We start from the raw sequence: 21,217 nt of genomic DNA, 5'->3' as shown, positions 1-21,217 counted from the left end.
ACTTCCTTTAGTCTATATACCTTTCACGATTGGTTATTTTGTTAAGGCATCTCGCATTTCAGCCAATTGAAAGTGTTATAATAAATCAATCCTTGTCGTTACCTTCAAGATGGCTACTGTTTTGGGGAAACGCTGTCGACCGCTACGCTGAGCGAATCGTCAAGCCCTCAACCATGCCTGGCCTCGTGGCCTTCAACAGGCGCTGGGGTATAGGCAGCGATGACCTTGTCTTCCCCATCATAATAGAAAACTGCTTCAGATTTGCATGGTAAATGCTAAATGACATGTTTTATTTGTTACACTTTCGATAGACGACTAACGGGATCAGGTGGTCAGGCTCGCGGACTTGGTTGACATACGCCATCGTGTCTCAGTTGAGTAAATCGATGCTCGTGCTGTTGATCTCTGGATTGTTAGATTAGGACTAGATTATGAACATTGCTGAGTGCGGCGTAAACAATCCAAACTAAGCTTTCGGTGGGTTTCAAGCAGTTATAACGGTGTCCATAACCGGAAAGAGCTCTCCAAAACATATACACTGGCCTAACGGCGGCTGCGATCTCTATATTGGACTGCTTGACGTTATTTCCATACTAGTTATTACTTTGTATCAGCCAAACCCCTGGCTGTAGCACATGTCAACACAGTTTGGTTGTCACTCTCGTAGCCTCTCGTAGTGATGTTACAATGTGTGAAATATTACAAAAGTACAAATCAAGCGCTACTACCAGACGTTTGTGATTAACTGATACCTTATCTGTTTGCTGGCCAGTAGACTTACCACAATGTAACACGTTTTTGGGTAATTACACAAAAGATTATCATCTAAATTATTGCATCTCGTTGATTATCAAAACTGTAATTCTGTAGGTAAATATTATGTCACCTTTTGTAAATTTATTGTTAGAATTTTCGGGACACCTGCAGGTTACGGGTCCCTGCCTTCGGCAGTCACCCGGAAGTAGAAATGTATTTTATAGTAACGTGTACGCGCCTTTGGCGCTAGCTTACTGCCTTTGGCAGTAAGTGACGCGCACAGCGCGTCATAGATAAAAGAAAAGCATGCGAGAGCGAGCTGATCTCCGTTAGAAGGCATTTTAGACAAATTTAGAGGTCATTTTCGTGTTTACTGGCGAAAGTTTAATTTAAAACTTCATCTAAAAGATGAGAGTTTTAAACACAAATTTTAGTAATGCTCGAAAACATCAATCCAATCGTAAGTAATCAAAGGGAAATCCTCATGACGTTCCTTTTCTCTGATTGGTCAAATGTGGACGCACGTGTCGAATGTTCCAAATAAGGTAGTGGGTTACTAGGAATGCCACAACTTGAATGAGATGGGATACGAGCATGTGACAGTAAATCATAGTAAGGAACTTGTGAATGGAGTGAATGGTGCTTGCACTAATAAAATTGCGAGTACGTGGAGAGTGGTGAAAGCGCCCCTGCCCAGGTATGGAACTGCGAAAGGATTGTATGATAGTTATTTTGTGGAGTTCATCGTGAGGTAAAAATATTTACGTTGTTTTGATGATCCTTTTGTTACATTTCTTATGTTTATCCGCCTTGCGTTTGACCCCAAAAACCCATGCATAGTTTAAAATGATTGAAATTGAATATCAAGAAAATGGTGTTCAGGATTCGGATGAATTTAATGCAAGCGGAGGTTTGTTCTTGTAATGTAAGTGAAGCGTTTTGATATTAGACATCAGATAAACTCACCTCTTTTTGTTTATTAGGAATAGAAAAGAAATGATAAGTAATATGTGAAAATAATGTAGGGGGGCACCTGCCCCCCCTTAAACCCCCCATTCTGTTGAAATATGAGATTGCAAAAAAATCATACATTCGGTTAGCACTGGGAAATTGTATATCGTGATCTTAAAAAATGAATAAACACTGCAACTGACAATCCAATGACATAATACTGACCCTAAAATAATGTTGAGAAATGAAGGTCTTGAGCTGATTCTCGATTATAATCCAAAGGTAATTTAATAGGTCAAACAAGGCCATAAAACAGCGGCAGTTATTCGCCAGAGTAAACAAAAATGGCGTCAGTGTTAGTGCTCGCTTCGATGTAAATATGGCTTCTGCGCATGCCTGTCACGTACACTTCCAGGGACCCGTAAAGTGCAGTTTACCCGAATTTTCTGTTGTCCGCTGGATTGTAATGCAGCAAACATTTCATGTATGTCCCCCAGTTCAAGCAGGAAAAGTGACATACCATGTTTTTGGGTTACTCATTATAGAGCGGGGTCACAACCATGTATGGAAGCCCATGTGACACATTCGGCTCCATAGAAAGGAACAATTACAATGTGGCATTTTTATAAAAAAAAGTCTGGTCATTTTTTTCTTGGTTATTTGAGTGTGGTATTTTTGGTGAAAACTGTTAAAAATAAACATATTTACAGGCAAGTTTTTCAGTTGTGCATGCCTTGGACGGGACAATAAAATATGTCTCATCTGCGCAGCTTAGTGACATTGCAGTAGTATTTAAAATCAACCCAGTAGTCACAAGCCAGGGACAAATGCTGCAACATGAAATAAAAATATGTAAGAGATGACCGATTCGGTCTTTCATAGTCTTTTTAATATGTTGGCAACATTCCATTGGAGTCATGTGATGTTTATGCTTGGCTTTTCTCTCTAGCAGACAGTGGTCCGCTTGACAAGTTACAAGCCTTATTTTAAAGGCTATGATCAGAATTATGGAGGTTTTGAAAGTGCATTACATTCTAGGGTAGAATTGTAGTGTAGAATGTTTGTAAGAACCAAGTCAAATTTTGCACATCTGTGAGGAATTATCCTACTTACAATCTCACAATTTCTGTTAAATTTTCCCTTGCTTATTCATCAAATGGCAACAAGTTAAACAACATATGTACAGTGCCAAGAACTTGTTCGATATGTCCGCTGTTTGACCCCTTATATTTTATTTTGTTTGGGAGCTTTTTAGTTATGTGTGTTGAGTTCTCCAGTAATTGTTGTGTTAGTGTGTGTTAATAATTTTAGTGTATATTAATTTATGAATATTATTTTGGATAGAGGAATGGGAGGATGTCTTACCTGGTAATAGTCTGTATGACATAAATTATTGTTAGGATGGCAGTACCCAGCCACACAATCAATAGGATTACAACTTTTGGCAGACATGTTGATTGAAGGATGGATGGCACACAAATTAGCAGAACAGTTCATACACCGTATTGCCATACAGATACACCATTAAGTAGATGTTATTATGTTGGCTTACTCTAGGAAATGCAACTAAAGTTAACAGTTCATTTACCCTTTCTATTGTGTGTGTTTTGTGATGGTCCTTTCACTATTTTAATGCCCACAAGGATATAGTTTCCCAGTAGTTCACAGAACTAAACTTGTTCAGCAGTCCTACCAACTTGTATATGGTAAATTGGTCTAGAGTGCAGTTTATTGTGAGCATCCTGTGTGGATGAAGCCTGCTCTGAGCAGTGTGATCACCGTGTCATAGCTCCCACTGTCCTGCTATATCTACCCTTACTCAAGCTGCAGAGGCTTTGATATGTTTAGAATTTGTCTTAGTTAGCTTTCAGTTTACAAGCATACACCCCTTTACAATCTCTAGAGATCCTTAGCTTTCAAATGACCGTAGTGTTAACTGTATGTGAAAGCGTACATTACACTTGTAAATTGCATCCTTGTGTTCCACGTTTTTGGATACTTAAGAAACATCAGTTGTTTTCCTGCTTATCAGATGAAGATCTATGTAACATGTCACTAACCATGAAGAAGTAATGATACATTATGTGTATCTACAGATATATCACTCAAACTGAAATGAGGTAGCATGATTGAAATGTTTTGTATATAATTACAGTGGAAGCTGTCTAAACCGACACTCATCGGGGCTGAAGAAATAGTCCGATTTCAACAGCGTACTGGATTGTAGAGCTGGTGATAAATGTACAAGCCGCAGGTGGAACTGAAACTTTATGCTGGTGTTGACAACTTGCCAGATTGGACAGATGCCAGTTTTGACAGCTTCCACTGTACTTTAAATATTATGAACCCTATCCCACAAACACAAAAGGATACAAAACACTCAGACCTCACACTTATGGTTATGTCTATTAACAAATTGTTGATCAGGAAAGCCAAATCTGTAATAATATATACAATGAGAGAGTGAGATCTCCTTCATCTGACATCCTTGGGGGACCTAGAACTGGATGATTAAAATAACATCGTTGATAATAAGCTGAAGAGATGTTAGGAGTCGTCATTGTCTCACTCAGACAGGCTATGCTGAGGATGAAAACCCTCTTTATGAAAGTAACTTAGAAGTTTATGAACACCCAGCAGGGATAATAATTATTTCACCAAAGGTTTAGGCTGGGGGGTATGTACTGCCTGTGTAATACCATTTACTTTCATTTGATTATGTTACTGATATTCCAATTGTTTGTACATAATTTGAATAATTGGCTTATTTCAATTTGTAGTTTGCACTTAATTATCTTCTTTTCAGGTTGATTGCAATATCCGTTGTCTTCCATGTGAACAAAGATGCTTTTGACTGCAGTAGTGGCCATCTTCTCCGTATATACTTCATTGGGGTAATCACTATTCTGGTTACCAGTGCTGTCATGAACATAATTATCATTCACACCAGCATGAAGGGTACAATCACAAATGTTAAGCCTCGTCGTGGTATTCCCATCATGCTGTACTTCAAGTTAGGACTCCTAGTACCAGAGACTGTGTGGGTAGTGCTGGGCACATATTGGGCATTTGGCAAATCCTATGAATGTGATTCAGCAGTGGTGTGGACTGTGAAAGGAGCAGCGCTGTTTGCCTGGGTGGCAGGCTTCTTCATGCTGATTGGAATCCTCCTGGTATTTGATCCTGTTGGAACACAGAAACAGAAGAACAGGATTGCAAGGAGGATGACCCATGGATCTGAGATGCGGCTGTCAGATTCCGTGGATGCTGCCAGCAAAGTGTGGGAAATGAGGTAACACTGCATTGACACTACATTCTGAATTATCTGAAAAGACATTAATTACTCACCTCTTGAAAATATCACTGTTTAATAAATTTTCAGTGTTATCAACCATTGTGTAATAACACTGCATGATGCTGTATGTGTGATGTCAAAGTGATTTACAGTTGTGACTTCACAGTAGTATTAGACCTTAGTTGACCAGCAGAAAGCTGAAAGTCATCACACTTGTTGAATTCTTACTTCGTATTTCATACTTTGTTCGATCGTATTTTTCTAGTGTTGGGTGAGTAATGAATAAAATAATAATAAACTATACCCTGTGTAATACCATATTTTTGAAACTTGTGAATGGTATTGGTATCTAACTCTCTTTCACTTGTAAGATACCACACGATTCACTTGTTTTATAAATAAGACATCATTAGTATCCTCTAAGGCTGATGTGCTGTGTAGCATTGCATTATGAGCAGATTTCTCCCATCGCATGACATTTAGGCAGTGTGTGCTGCTATGGTATGTGTTGTGTACATTGTCAAACATTAAAGATTATCATGACTGGTAAGAGACAGTGGTGCAGCCTAGTGGTTAAAACGTTTGCTGATCACACAAAAGTCCTGGGTTCGATTCCCCACTATTGAATATACAGGTTATTCTTTCTGTATGGTGTATTAAAATGGGTTTTCTGATTGCTTAACCATAGCCTTTCCATCAAGAATATGAAGAAAGCGCAAGTGATGACTCAGATATCATATGTACTTACACTTACAGCAGAATCATGACACAGTGCTAAACTGTTGCAATACTAATTGTCTATAATACTCAGGCAGGCTCTCTGTAGAATTCCTGATTGTTTTATGATGTCAAACATTTGTTCCCTTGCTAGGTTTGTTTGTTTGTTTGTTTGCTTGGGATTGTGTCAAGAGTGAAGAGAGGTAACTCTAGTTGTATATCTGATATGAAGAATTATAAAGGAATGGAAAGGTTAAGAAAGTTGTTCATCATTATTCTCAATCATCAGGTCAGTTGGAGTTATCACTTTTGAACTGTTTTATTTGGGTAGCCTAGTACTCAGAATGTTCACTTGTTGCACCAGACACCTGGGTTTGATTTGTACATGGGTACAAAGTGTCTATTGGTGTAAATCTTTGTTTTTGTCTAATCAGACCCGTGAAGGTAGAATAGGCCATCAGCAACCCATGCTTGCCATAAAAGGTGACTCTGCTTGTCATAAGAGGTGACTAATGGGATCGGGTGGTCAGGCTCTCTGACTTGGTTGGCACATGTCATTGGATCCCAATCGTGCAGATTGATGCTCATGTTGGATTGTCGGGTCCAGACTTGATTATTTACAGACTGCCGCCATGTAGCTGGAATATTGCTGAGTGTGGCGTAAAACTAAACTCACTCACTCTTGTCTAGTCTGTTATGCCAATTAGGCATTACATAACATGACATTTTATCATTGTCAGTTGCACCTAGTCAAGCAGTCATGACATGTATATTGCTTTCAGATGCCGCCTGTTGTGCTGTTGTGTAGCCTTCAAGCAGGACAACCGAAATGCTTTCACAGATGTCTCTAAGCTTGTGGCAGATTTCTTCCAGGTAACATTTCTTAAAGCCTTCATGTTCTTAGTTGTCAAAAAAGAAAACATCTCATTAACATGTGAGATGTTTTAACATCTGTCAGGTATTATCAACAGATCATTGAAGCTGAAAATCACAAGAAATTAGTTGAAGTAGGAGAGGGAACAGGGTGGGCATTAAAAGTACAAATAGTCCCACTAATATTGATCAGAGTTCTTAGAGATAATAGAAATTGTGTCATGGCATTCACCAGTATGATCTTGTGGATCAGAAATGATTAAAGGTCAAATAAACTCAAGTTCTTGTACTCTTTTAACCACTACACATGAAAGACTTGTGCTTAGTCGTAAGCAGAACACCAGACTCATTCTTAAAAAGCTTGTGGTTAATTCATACGGAGCGATTGAAAGTTGCCAAAAAGGTCAACAGAGACAGGCTGAATTGTTGTGTTGCCGTCGATTGCTCCTTGGGGCTGGTTGATCGCGTCACTATGCACAGATTTCCACTGGACACCGTAGTTTGTGCTAATTGGGTTGTTTGTGAGAGCAGAGCGAGTGTCGTTGAAGCCTGTAGTATATACTTCCAGAGATGCCAACCGTTACAAAAAAATCGTATTTGTTACGAATTCTGGGGTGAAAATATGATGTTACGACCATGTAGTAAATTTGTATGATTTCTAATTATGTGTCTACCCAGGTTTTTTGCCTCGTAAATAAAGACAAAAATACAGCTTCGTTTATCGGCAGATTGACTTGTGTATATAACTTTTGCAACCAGTTTGTCAAAACCATATGGAATGCATTGTAAAACATCGTTAACATTGCAGACAACAGTAGATGAAGGTATGTTAAGGCCTGTTTAAGTTACAATAACATTATAATTTGTTTCAGGTTCGTCAAACAGTTGGACACATAAAAGTAATTGTGATGAGTGTGTTACTATTTTTTTCTCCAAAATACTATTTTTATTTGTGATGAATACTATTTGAAGCAGATGGGGTTGGCATCTCTGTACTTCCAGGATAGAAAATGCTATGGAGATTTGTTTTCTTCAAGTTATAAAATCAAGACTACTTACTGCTAATTGCTGATCAAAAGGATTTTGCATGAACATAACGATTTCTTCCTCGGAAGCGAGGTTGCGATAGAGGTGACATTATTATTGTAAGTAATATTAAATTGACCCCCCTGTCTCGCTTCCAAGAGTGAAATTGTTATGTTACAAGCAATGTCATGCAAAATCCTATTGTCCATCAATCAAAAACACATGTTACTATCAGAAGAATGTAATTTTGATTTTTAAGTCAGTGCAAACAAACTTAGATAGCATTATCCTCAGACAGAGCGCCACCATTTTTTAAAATCCTGAAGTCACGGGCTAAAGTCCATTAGAATTATTGAGATTATGGTTTGTTTTCATCAAGTTAGAAAAGAAAATCAAAACTACTTTTTACTAGTAGTTAAATATGTATTTGATTCATGGCCAGAAGGATTTTGTATGACATAACTTGTAACATAACGACTTCTTCCATGGACGTGAGGTCGGGGGTCGAAGTGAAAATACTGCGCAATTAATTTCTTCACTTGCTAAATTCACTTGGTTTGTAAATGTTCACATGTAGACACTTGTCAATGTACATCTTTATATTTGGTCTTATAATCCTAATTACTGTATAATCCTACTTGTATGCATTTTGAAGCTTAATAAAAACAAGCAATCTGCTCATACTTGTACTTACAGGCATATAATACATGTATTATAGTTTGTCTGTGTGAAGCATAATTCGCACGCATGGTGTAATGTGTGTTGTCTGTATTATTACACTTCATGATGAAAACAATGATTCTGTTGGATGCTACAACAACATAATAAAAACAAAATGCAAGTATTAAAATTAAAAAAAAAAAATTAAAGTTATGGGAACAAAGTCAGGCTTTTACCTTGTTTGAGGAATGCATCCATCAGTATCCACAAAAACGAGTGATATACCATTCATCCACAGATTTCTCAAGTGACTGTGTCTTATAATGGTCTAATGTCTGAAAAAGTGATGTATCGTTTCAGGTATTTCACATTGCTGTCTAGTCTCATTGATCTGCCAAGATAGCACACCTGGCAACTAATTGCATAATGTCTGTTATTCTATTATAAAAGTAATTTAATTAGCAATCAATCAATGTAATGACTGTTAATGCTTTGAAAGAAGGGTGTTGTTTGTACACAGACACAGACACGACAGAGTGTACTCAGAATAGATTAGTAAATGTACATACATAAACACTACCTTTTGACAAATCCCCATTTAAATCCGCATAAAGTTATTAATCCAACAGCTTGTTATCGCTTAATCCTTTGATCGATCCAGACACAAGATATTCCAAATGGGCACTTTTGTCGGGTCATCTAAGTGGTGGTACCACTAATTATACCTGTTATAAATTCATTAAAGGTCACATGCAACCAAAAAATCAAACGTAATTAAAACACAATTATCACTTATTCATGACATCTAATATACATTGCTGCTTGTTAAAAAACAAATAAACAAAATTATAAGTGTACAATCGCGATTCAAAAGTGCAATATTTTGTCCTTGGGCTTACTTAACTCGAAACGAAGCCCTCGGGAGATAGAACCCAGTCATAGCGGGTGGCTGTGCACTCAAGGGTAACGACGATTTCCGATTGGCTGGTTCATTTGCTGATACGCTGAGGGCTGATTGTGTGTACATAAAGATGAGCTGGGCCTTTTATAAGTATGGCTAGTCACAAGAAAGTAAGATTCTTTATGAATAACAACTTCTTTTTTTGTACTTGGTGCATCGTTTCAGTATGGGTTCATATACCGTTGTCAAACAAAATCATTTACACTAGAATAAGTTGTTATCCTTAGATAATGTATATGGAGATGTTGGGTTTTGTAAATACACGTTCTCTGAATTTGAGTTTGATCAAATAAAAAATCATGTCAGCAGAGATGGTGAACTACTGCGTGACTTGAAAGTGTCATTCGTCCAAGTACAAAGCAGGGCTTAAAAGAGTTTGCACCAGTTTCCGTCAAATCCAGTCATCCGAAAACATGGATGTAGTTTGTTTGCAACCCACAGACATGAAAGTTTGTCATGTGTACAAGTATCACACCTGCCTAAGAGACTAGACTCGGGTGCACGAGTCATAAATCAATTTATTTTGTTTATGGCGTATAGCCTGATAGGTGTTAAGTTCAAATTGCATTGTGGTCAGTGATTGAAGCTGTCCATTGTATATTGTCTTTAGCAGACAGGCAGGCAGACATACAGGTGTCAATAAACCTGACATTGAGCTTTCTCAGTGACAGAGGCTGCTTACTACAATCAACAAGCTTGTTTATGTAATGAGTAGACTATTTACTTGTTTGTGTACACAACCAAGATTAGACTGCTGCTCACGACCTCATACTCCGAGCATGCACACTGTATCAAGCTCCGCGAACCTATTCAGTGCGCATGCGTTATGGGCGCAGCGCAGCACAGCTGTTGACACCAGTTTTCCCTCCAGCGCTGGGGGAAATTTAGTGAATTGTTTGAACTCCGATTTCACGGGTGTTTTTTTCATCGCGTTATGTTCAACTTTATTGAATTGGCACTTTTCATGATTTGTTTCGGTAAGTGCATACCTAAAGGTATCAGAATCTGCAAAGTTGTGTTTTACGTTGCATGTGACCTTTAACTGAGCATCAAGTGAATGATGACAAATAACTAACGTGTAGGTTTATACCACCTAACACGGGTTACAACCGAGTGACACCAAGTGATTTTGACAGAATCGTCTATGAAAACAAGGGTTGTAACTTGGAAACTAGGCAAAGCAGGAAACAAAACTAAATGATAGATTGTGAGAACATATAGCTTTCATTTTTCATAGCAGCTGTTGTGATCTCAGGTTTGTACAAACCTGTAAACGAAATAGTTTACCGCCTGAAATGTAGATGAATTCTGCATAGCCCTCATATCTATACCTCATATTTCGTCACGGAGTCGTGCCGCTCAGATTGGTTGAAATTTCATTCGCAGCTGAGAATTATGCACGTTATCAAAAACGTTGATTTAAGGTAATTAAAGATTGAAATGGGTAGTTTTAATGATGCGGTTTCATTTATAATGATGCCAATAAGTGATTTATGTATTTGCACCCCCTTGAGTATATGTGATCTTTAAAGTGTCCCTGTAATTCTCTAAGATCTCTTAGATATTGTCAGCGTTTTTATTGTCTTTGTAGATGGACACTTAAATACGTTCCAAAAGATCTAAACTAGAAGAGATCTAGGTACCTGAGAGATTCTACAGGAAATTGTAGGTATTAAGCAGGGGTGAAATGGTACGCACTCATCACAGTATGTACGTGTTGCAGTACAAGGCCTTCGGCTCGGGCCGTTTCGGTTCAGTATATGAGATATGATCATAATGCTGAAAACTGACAAGAGCCAAACTAAACCTTACATTGTTTAATAACATGGAAAAACTTAACCATTATCTTTGTTATTTAGAATGGACAAACATGTAGTATAAATTATATTGAATAAATTAAATAGATTAACAGAAATTTAAGAACTGGATGACAAGTGGCAAGTGATCTTTCCCACAAACATCGGTATTGTTCGTAGTAGGATGCAGTCCAGACCTCACGCAAGATCACTCAGGTTGATGACAGTTTTGCTGAATGGTCACGTCTATAAATAGCACCTAATTTCATGTCAACTTGACAAGTCATCACATTCACAGCTGACGAGTTGTTGAAACATAGCGATATATGAAGTAGGTAATATAAAGTTTATCAAGTGGATTGGTAATGTTTTTTCAGTTGATTGGATTAAAAACTTACACTGATACGAGCTGCACTGATTATTCATGCATTGAATTGTAATTACATTTGCATGAGACTTAGAACTCATTTGATCTTAAATCCCATGTTTTTGTCTTTTTAACACTAATTCAGTAAAAAGTAAGAAATCTCACACATGTATAAATTTTGTATACCTGCAATACTAATTTTGAGATTCTAAGGTAAGTTTACTGAGAACATATGAGAGGTAAGTTTTCCCATGTCACGTGACAAAATTCACCTTCCTATAAAATTAGTGCTCAGTAAGTCAGTTGTTCTACTTAAAACTTATTCCTAAAATGTTTGTGGTGTACAATAATTAGGGAATAAGTGTTTTTGTTTATCATATCATTTTCTTTTTGCATTTATTCTAAAGTCTAATGTATTCAGAGTTGTGTTCATTGTGCAGGATGTGGACTTGGTTCCCACTGACATAGCAGCAGGCCTCATCCTAATCCACCATCAGCAGATGCGTCGTGGGCGTGAGCTGATGTCTATAAGGGTGGAGAGGTCAGCTGGGGAGTCACATCCAGATGAATCTCAGCCAGTCAATGGTGTCATGGCTGCTCCAAGTTGTCCTGTGCCTGAAAGTTGGATGACTGTCAAGATGATGGCTCACTTCATGAGCTATGCCCTGGGGAGTTATGGATGGCCCTTCTATATGTACACCAATCTGGTCACAGGACTCTGCAAGCTGGCTACCAAATGCAAGTGAGTAGTTAATGGTTTTAAGATTCACCTTGATCTATTGGGTATCCACCTTGGAAGGAGACCATAGCTCAAGTCCTGAAAGCTCAGCTTATTCAGAAGGTCTACATGTTTACCAAGCTCAATGCCAGAGACAATGCGTGATAGAATAGGTCTTCAGCAACCCTTGCTTGCCACAAAAGGTGACTATGCTTGTCGTAAGTGGCAACCATCAGGAGCAGATGGTGTGACTCACTGACCTGACTCACATGTCATCGGTTCCCAGTTGTGCAGATCGATGATTGTGCTGCTGATCACCAGATTGTCTGGTCCAGACTTGCATTTTTACAGACTGCCGCCTTATACATTGTAGCTGGAATATTGCTATGTGCGGCATAAAACTAAACACACTCACTCACTTACCCAGCTCAGCTGAGTCATGACCAGTAACAGTAATGCATTTGTAATGGACTATAGTCCATCCATTAATGCATGGTCAGAACTGTACCACCATAATTACCCAGGTCAGTGTGCACTCTTTGGATGCATAAATGGTTGGTGTGATCCAACCAACCATGTGCAATGTCCAACATGCTTTAAGGAAAGCCAGATGTGTTGATGTATTACATATCATAGCTTTATCAGTGGTTATGTTGTGCACAGTCAACTGGTTTTATTGCATGCTATGTTTTGTGCTTGGTTACTTCAATATTGAATGAGGTTTGTCAATGTCAATGTTATTCTGATCTCTTGATCATATTAATCATGGTTAATGTCTGCATTTGAATCAAATGTGACATTTTCCGAATATTTCAAAAGAAACAGGACACTTGTGAAATGACGGTTGACTTTAAATATCTTTCATAAATCTACATTTCAATCTACATATCAGTTTAAAAAGTGTTGTCTTTGTGCTAGCTTTACTGTAAGGACAGTCAGGTAACCTGATGGTTAATCTGTATTTTCATAATGCCTCCAACCCAGTTTCGATATCCTATATGGGTTCAGCCAGTGGAGCCTATTTCTAGTGTTCCCTGCTTTAAAGTTATGAAATAAAGCTAAAAGCAGCATAAAAGCCACCTCATTCACTCATTCATTTTGCTGTCATGGAAATTAATATTATCGTTGGCTTTTTTTTATTTGTATTTCAGACCAACTTCTAGTCATATAAAATTGCCTCGTTCCCTGAGATCATTTATGAGTAGATTTGAAAAAAAATCTTATTCGCCATTGATTTCTGGAAATCCTAATATTTATAAGCATGGTCGATGGTACGAGGTTTTAGATGACGATGAAGATGAAACCCGACATCAATCATATGAGTGAGTTGTAGGCTAGAGTAGGTTGCATCCTCAAATCCTGGGTGGTTTTATATCTACATATCTTTCTTAAGCTCATCTCATTGTGACAAACACAAACCTTTGAAAGGCTAGTTACGTCTTTGATTTATGTCACCACTCCATTATGTGAACATGGTCAGTTGTTCAGTTTACTAATGAGCATAAAAGTCTTTCCTTCTGAGACAAGGTCCTTTTGTTAGTTGATTATAAGTCACATCTGTCAACTGTGTTATGCTCTAACAATACTTATAAATATTGTAACATGAATTGGAAAATGTAACTCCATTAGCTGTAGACATGAACCAGATATCTGCCTCTGAGCTGGTCTGGGTTAATCTATGCAATAGAATGTTGTGAAACAGAGGCAAGCTTATTTCTGTTACTAGTTTTACTAAACCAGGTCTAAAGCTTCAGCAGGAGATTGATTATTGATGACTGAAGGATTGTGAATCAACAGCACATTGTTTATTTCATGTTGAAAGATATCTATATAAAACTACCCTAAGGATGTTGAGGAGGATGAGCAACTTAAGTATTTCCAATTTATTTTGTTCACCATTTAACTACATGATAAATTTCTCTTCCCACAGATGGGAATATCATCCCATATCTTCCCAGGAACCTCTGTTCTAATACAACCCTTTCATGGTGTGAGTGTTCAGGATTCGTGATAGGTTGTAATCAGATTTAGTTGTGGTGTGCAGTCATCAGTGTTGTTTCTAAAGTGATCATTTGTAAGGCTTCGGTAATTTCCATATGCTTTGGGAAAACTAGAACCTCTTGTGTAATGCACAAATGTGTCTTCTACACAGAATTCAGTCATCTAATGGTGATCAATGGCATCTCCACCCCACGCATTGACATTGGAAAAGCTAGCCATTAAATGTTTTGTGTGTCTCATCAACACTAGCAGAGGAGGGATATGAAGGTAACATCATACGTGTATATTTGTTTGCCCAAATTGCTATTGGTTCATCGTTGTTTTCCAAAAGGACTCTGTAGGAAATCTTGCTGGAGTCCCATTTGGATTTCTGTATGCGCCATCCGAGAATGGAATAGGTTTTCGTCTCCAAAAGACAAGACAGGTGGATTGTACTAGGGTGGGAGAGACCATTCTCAACTCTTCCCAGTGCTTTTTTCGACATCTCTGCATGGTGTTTTTGGGCAGCAACGATCTCTTCGAGGCGATGGACTTCCTCCATTCGTTTTTTCTTTGTTCTGTTTGTATTCCTCTGGCATCGACTCTAGATGATTCCATGCATCTCTACGATATTCTTCTGCATTGGCAGCATGAAAAATCTTTTCCAATCGTCTTTCACAATCTCTCGTCAAGCCGCACAGTATAGTATGACCAACCACGATTTCCAGTACCTCCTCTATCTCGTATTTCAAACTTTCTACACCGATGTCATTTTTTGGGGTTTTTTTCACGCCATTCAAAAGCAACATGTTTGTTTGGAGGTAGCATCTTATCTGGATTTGGACCTTTGGGATGTGTTGGCCTACGACTTCGAGATAGTATAGTTCTTGTATGGAGAGCTTTCGTGTAGCATCGTAGTGGTCCTATTTCTACTCCTATAGCTGTGGCAGCCAAAATGTCTACTCAGAATAAAGGACACGCGCAGAATCCTAAATCAGCTATAGCCCATTCTACAGCATGGTTCGATCTAGCATCGTCTTCCACATTGGCTTTGGTTGGTTGTACTTGGATTCCGGATAATCTTCCTGTGCCTGTGTGTGCATACCAACCCACGAAGATGTTCCCCAAATTGTTTCCCATTGCGGTGTTGGTTCTATGCACGTACAAAGAGACCTCTATGCGAGTACAACCTCTAGTCTGGACATCTAGATGGAGAAAGGTTTTCCGCAGGTGTTCCTTGGAACAATCTGCATAGTCGTCCAAATGGCCACCGATGTGTTCTCTTACTTCTTCGGCTTTGAAATTGGAAACTACCTTGTCGTAGATTTGTGTTCGCATGGTATAGCCATTCCAGGTTCCAACCCAAGTACAGACATGGTTGCCTACACTCCTTGTATTGTCCAGGATGGTGGGTCCGTTGCAGTCCATGGCAGTTGCAAGATCTCTTTGGTTTCGAAAGTCGTGTATCCTTTGGAGGCATTCCACGAGAGACTTTCTATCTAGGGAACCAGAGAAGTCCCTTGTATAGTCGATAGAATACAGACCATAGCCATGTGCCAACAGAATTTGTTTGAATTTGGAAATATTGGCTTGTATTTGCTCTGTGGGTATTTCCAAGACATCCACTTTTGCTACAAATATCCTGAATATTGGAGGGCCCACGTGTATAGATTCCCATTGTGTCTTTGCTGCACAGTTCGTTTCTTCCTCGATCCTTTGTACAGTACTCTGTATTGCAGAGGGTGCATCTATGGCATATTGTTGTGTATGTACAATTTTGGTTTGCATACAGCCCTCCTCTTGCTCGAAAGATTCGTGTACTGCATTCGCTAAATTGGAAACTACAATAGATGCTGTTCCTTTTTCTCCAATGGTACAATACACGGTTCCTTTTCTATAGACACAGTCTTTTCGCCGAAGATAGCCAAATACGTATATATCGTCCACAAACGTGGGTAGGCCTTCCAGTGGTTGGAGGTTTGTTTTGCCTAGACTGCCATCGAGTCTACATGGGCAATGTCTGGCAGAAGATTGCTTCCCACAGGTATTTTCCAGTGGGAGCAAGCCCATATTTTCGAAAGTTGCTTCGGTTGTCATATTTCTGGAAATATAGATAGGTTGCTGTATACCTACGTGGGCACCAATATCTAATTGGAAAATCTCGAAACACAACTGGATTGCCGAAACTCGTGGTGCCCTGCAGGTTTTAAGGCTCTTGTAAAAGGGAGACGGGTTGTGTCATTTTGGGTTTAGTGTTTTTGAAAGGGGGTCTAGATCTATGTTATTGATATTAAGTACTTTTTTGTATGAACTGATCTTGTGCCCTTGTTACTTATACTAATTGAGAAACGGAAAATATGGCCGTATTAGAACAGAGATTAGTTGAAAGATATGACAAGTAACTCCTGTGGGAAGAGAATGGATCTTTGTGCATTTTATGCTGGAACTGATGGTGTTGTGAACAGTAACAAGCCAAATTATTTCTTTTAATTCACTGTCAGCTTCTTCTGTACCTCATTATCATTCATATTATACTGGTGCAGCTTCTTATGTTGACATCTCTTTACTCACCTCAGTAATACTTCAGTGCACCCAGCAGAATCACCTAACCTTGGCAGTTAGGTCTTCAGTATCTTTCAGTATCTTCTCTGATATAGAAGTGCATATCTCTACTGTCAATTTTAAAATCAGTTTTATATATTTTGATGTTTCATATTTATACATTCAATTCCACCCTCTTCTTTGTAAATACAGGGCATTTCGATAGCCTTGTGGTTAAAGCATTTGCTCATCATGCCCAAGGCCCTGGTTCAATTCCCCACATGGGTACTATGTGTGAAGCTCATTTCTGGTGTTCCCTATCATGATACTGCTGGAATATTGCTAAAAGTGGCATAAAACTCACTCTCTCGCTCACGTTTTGTAAATACAAGACTCAACATTCATCAGTTGAGAAACATCAGCAAGCAGTTTAAAGATTAACTGTAGTATGCATTATTTTAGTATGTTTGTGTGTGTTTGCTTGGTATTTTATTTATATGCATTATAAATTCTTCTCTCCATATAGGCTACATTTTAAACAGCTGTAAGAATGTTGATCAAACCCTGTCAATTTTGAAGTAGCTTTTTTTCATGTGAAATATCTTAATTTGAATTAGCCACTGGTGTACAATTATAATGGCTATCACTGAAATCAGGCCGCAGACTATTGTAGTATTGTAGTACATCAGTTCCCCATCTGGTTTGTCAATGCGAAAAAGTAAATACACAATGATAGGGGAATGGGAGCATGTCAAAGGTGAAGTACCATAATTTGCTGTGCAGAGTTGCATCCCTTGTTCCTTCCATGTTTAGCACCATCCTATAACTGTAATATTGTTTAAGGAAGTGTGAAGCTAAATACACTTATCCATTTACTTGCTCCCACTTACTGGAGGCTGTGTTTCCTTGTAATCTATTTCATACTTACTTAATTTGAGGGTTTCCTCCAACCTAAAGCATGACACAGTGTGATGTGACTAAAATACAGCAAATATTAATCCAAGCTGACTCACTTGTTTCTCCTGTCCTAACTGAAACTTACTGAATTGAAGATAAGTGCTGGTTTTGTTTGTTTCCAGGTGTTGTGCGTGTATGCGGTCCAGTGAGAATGTTAATTTTGACAATGCTTGTGAGTGTCATACTGCTGCCATAAAGAAGGTCACAGGAATCAGTGACCAGGATCTCATCTTTGTCAGTTTCCACAACAAGGTGAGCCAATCATGACCTGCCAAATGGTCATGCACCCTGTAGATCCCATCATGGTGACCTGCCAAATGGTCATGTACACTGTAGATCTCATCATGATGACCTGCCAAATGGTCATGGACCCTGTAGATCTCATCATGATGACCTGCCAAATGTTCATGTACCCAGTAGATCCCATCATGATGACCTGCCAAATGGTCATGGACCCTGTAGATCCCATCATGATGACCTGCCAAATGGTCATGTACCCTGTAGATCCCATCATGGTGAGCTGCCAAATGGTCATGGACCCTGTAGATCCTATCATGGTGAGCTGCCAAATGGTCATGTACCCTGTAGATCCCATCATGATTACCTGCCAAATGGTCATGTACCCTGCAGATCTCATCATGGTGAGCTGCCAAATGGTCAGAGACCCATTGGATCTCATCATGGTAAACTGCCAAATGGTCATGGGCACTGTAGATCTCATCATGATGACCTGCCAAATGGTCAAGGACCCTGTAGATATCATGCTGAGCTGTCAGATGGCCATGTACCCTGTGGATCTCGCCATGGTGTGCTGCCAAATGGTCATGGACCCATTGGATCTCATCATGGTAAGCTGCCAAATGGTCATGGACCCCGTGTATCTCATTATAGTGACCTGCCAAATGGTCATGTACCCTGTAGATCCCATCATGGTAAGCTGCCAAGTGGTTGGGGACCCTGTAGATGCCATCATGGTGAGCTACCAAATGGTCATGGACCCATTGGATCTCATCATGGTAAGCTGCCAAATGGTCATGGACCCATGGGATCTCATCATGGTAAGCTGCCAAATGGTCATGGACCTATTGGATCTCATCATGGTGAGCTGCCAAATGGTCATAGACCCTGTAGATATCATGCTGAGCTGCCAAATGGTCATGTACCCAGTGGATCTCATCATGGTGAGCTGTCAGATGGACATGTACCCTGTAGATCTCATCATGGTGAGATGTCAGATGGTCATGTTCCCTGTAGATACCACGGTGAGCTGTCAGTTGGTCATGGACCCTGTGGATCTCATCATTGTGAGCTGTCAGATGGTCATGTATCCTGTGGATCTCATCATGGTAAACTGCCATATGGTCATGAACCCTGTAGATCTCATGATGAGCTGCCAAAAAATGGTTGGCGATCCTGTAGATCTCATTATGGGAAGCCAGCAAAATTTTCTAAAGAACCCTCATAGATTTCATCTGATATTGTGGAGGAGTGTGTTTGGGTGAGATGTTTTCTACTGTTCATGGAATGTTTCCACCATATCTTGGGTAAGGAAATTATATGTTTTGAAGTTTCATTAGTTTTTGCCTGAAATGTCTGGATCTTAATTTTATGGAGCAACCCTTTATTTCAGTTCAAGGAAATCCCCTTCTATGTGGCAGTAGACCGAGAACACAAGAGTGTAGTGATCAGCATAAGGGGCACGTTGTCGCTGGAGGTTAGTAGATTACTTCCATGTCATCCCACCAATTTGGCAGTCAGTTTGAAAATGTAAAACAATAGTGATCAGCGAATTTAATATACATTAAGTTCATAGCAGCTGCTTTGTCAGGTACCTTATACGAAGTAGTTTAGTATTGTTTTCTTGTAGATTTTGAATTTAGTGATGATTTTTACATATCCTTGATCAGAGACTCAGATGGTATAAATGTTTGTATATCCCAGGATGCTCTTGTGGACCTGTCAGCAGCGGGTATGCCAATAGACATTGAAGGTGTGGAGAATGCGTATGTCCACGGAGCCATGCTGGACTGTGCTAACTATATCAAGGACAGGATTGCTGCTCTACAGCTCCTGTCCAAGGCCTTTGACATGCTGCCAGTAGGTTGACTGTGTTGTTTCAGTATGTTGGAGATATTTCATGAATAGGATGTAGTAGGAATAGGAAATAGAACAAGATCCCAAATTCCCAGCAAACAAAGAAGAACTGGCCTTTTGTTCACATTTGTGTGTTGTTATGTACAATAAAGCGAAATTTTTACATATTCAAAATTATCATTTAACAAGCAGTCAGCGTCATAGAGATGGCATGTTTACATCTTTAGACTGGGAAAATTTGGTCAGATGTGGACATATAATGTACTAAAATTTTCCCCATTTTGATGACTTTATTCATTTGTATTTGAACATGATTACAAGATGTTCTTTTTAACATGTACTGTTTGTTGACCACCATCACCAAGCTAACTTTCCCAGACATGGTGACAAGTGTGTTTTAATCTCAAAGGGATGCAGCCGTCTGGTCATTGTTGGGCACAGCCTGGGGGCAGGTGTGGCAGCCATCTTGTCCATTCTGCTGAAACCACAGCATCAGGACCTTGTCTGCTTTGCTTACTCACCACCAGGGGGACTCATGAGGTAGGTGAAAGAGGAGCTACCTGAGGCGTGTTCAGAATCATGAGCACCTGCGCGATTGCATCCCGCGAGAGCTCGCATGTGTCCTGAATGGATGCAAGCGCTTAGTTAGATTAAACCATTCGTGACTAACTCGTGTTATTCCAGGACAAGCCGATTAGCTTTTCGTCTCTTTGTTGGAGGTTACGAAAGGGGCGAGTGGTGACGAATGATATGAAACATGTATTAGACAAAATGTTATGGATGTCAACTTGTTTACACAATGTTTCTTAGCTATTCCTTGCCCCTTCGTCAGGTGGATGTTAACTAATGATGATGATTTGACAGGGTTTGTTTTCCATTAAACATGGTCGCCATCTTTGTTCACTTGGCGATGCAGCTGTGAGGATGGTTCGCGGGCGCTCTTCTGGGCACAGGTGTTCAGGATCGAGTGCTCGCGATGCTGAACATGCCTCTGGTGACTTGTGGTACGTGTTTGATTTATGGATATATAAGGGTGTCATCAACTAGATATAATCTTTCATCACTCTAAAACATTGCATCCGAAGTATCATGGATACACAGCAGGCTGTTTTGTGTCTGATGACATGATGAAAAGCAAACAATATAAATTGCTTATAAATAGATTAACAGTGTCCAAGGGGCACACATGAAAATTGTTCCTTACTTTTTTCATTGTTTTGAAAGTTCCTGTCTGTCTGAATTGTGTAAGAATGTATAGACTGACACATCCCAGTGCAGTAAGGTCGATTCTACAACTCACTTCAGGACCTTAACATTTGATATTGTGTTTATTCATAGTTCAAACAAACCGGAAAAACCTGAACATTTTGATTCTTTTCCCCAAAGTCACAACTGTGTAAACAGTGCTCAGCTTTTCTTAGCTAGACCTATTCACGCCCTAGAGATACAAGTATTATGAGTGACTGAATGTTGTTTTACTGTCAGAAGTGTTTACACTGTTATATTTAAGCAGAGTGGAAGTATT

The 21,217-nt window shown here is 39.2% G+C and overlaps 1 protein-coding gene across 2 annotated transcripts in view; it reads left to right on the top strand.

The window, feature by feature from the left end:
• Window positions 1–106: 106 nt before the first annotated feature.
• LOC137283634 (diacylglycerol lipase-beta-like) overlaps window positions 107–21,217 on the top strand; it is a 29,830-nt gene continuing 8,719 nt past the window's right edge. For both annotated transcript variants that reach the window (XM_067815230.1, XM_067815229.1), the window contains exons 1-8: window positions 107–268; window positions 4,514–4,999; window positions 6,502–6,592; window positions 11,843–12,144; window positions 17,721–17,850; window positions 19,229–19,312; window positions 19,540–19,695; window positions 20,102–20,232. In XM_067815230.1, the coding sequence (XP_067671331.1) occupies window positions 174–268; window positions 4,514–4,999; window positions 6,502–6,592; window positions 11,843–12,144; window positions 17,721–17,850; window positions 19,229–19,312; window positions 19,540–19,695; window positions 20,102–20,232 (1,475 nt within the window). In that variant the 5' untranslated portion in view covers window positions 107–173. The remainder of the gene's footprint in view (window positions 269–4,513; window positions 5,000–6,501; window positions 6,593–11,842; window positions 12,145–17,720; window positions 17,851–19,228; window positions 19,313–19,539; window positions 19,696–20,101; window positions 20,233–21,217) is intronic.

This window comes from Haliotis asinina, chromosome 5 (assembly GCF_037392515.1).
Source record: "Haliotis asinina isolate JCU_RB_2024 chromosome 5, JCU_Hal_asi_v2, whole genome shotgun sequence".
Taxonomy (NCBI): domain Eukaryota; kingdom Metazoa; phylum Mollusca; class Gastropoda; order Lepetellida; family Haliotidae; genus Haliotis; species Haliotis asinina.
This window is presented reverse-complemented; position numbering and strand designations above follow the sequence as displayed.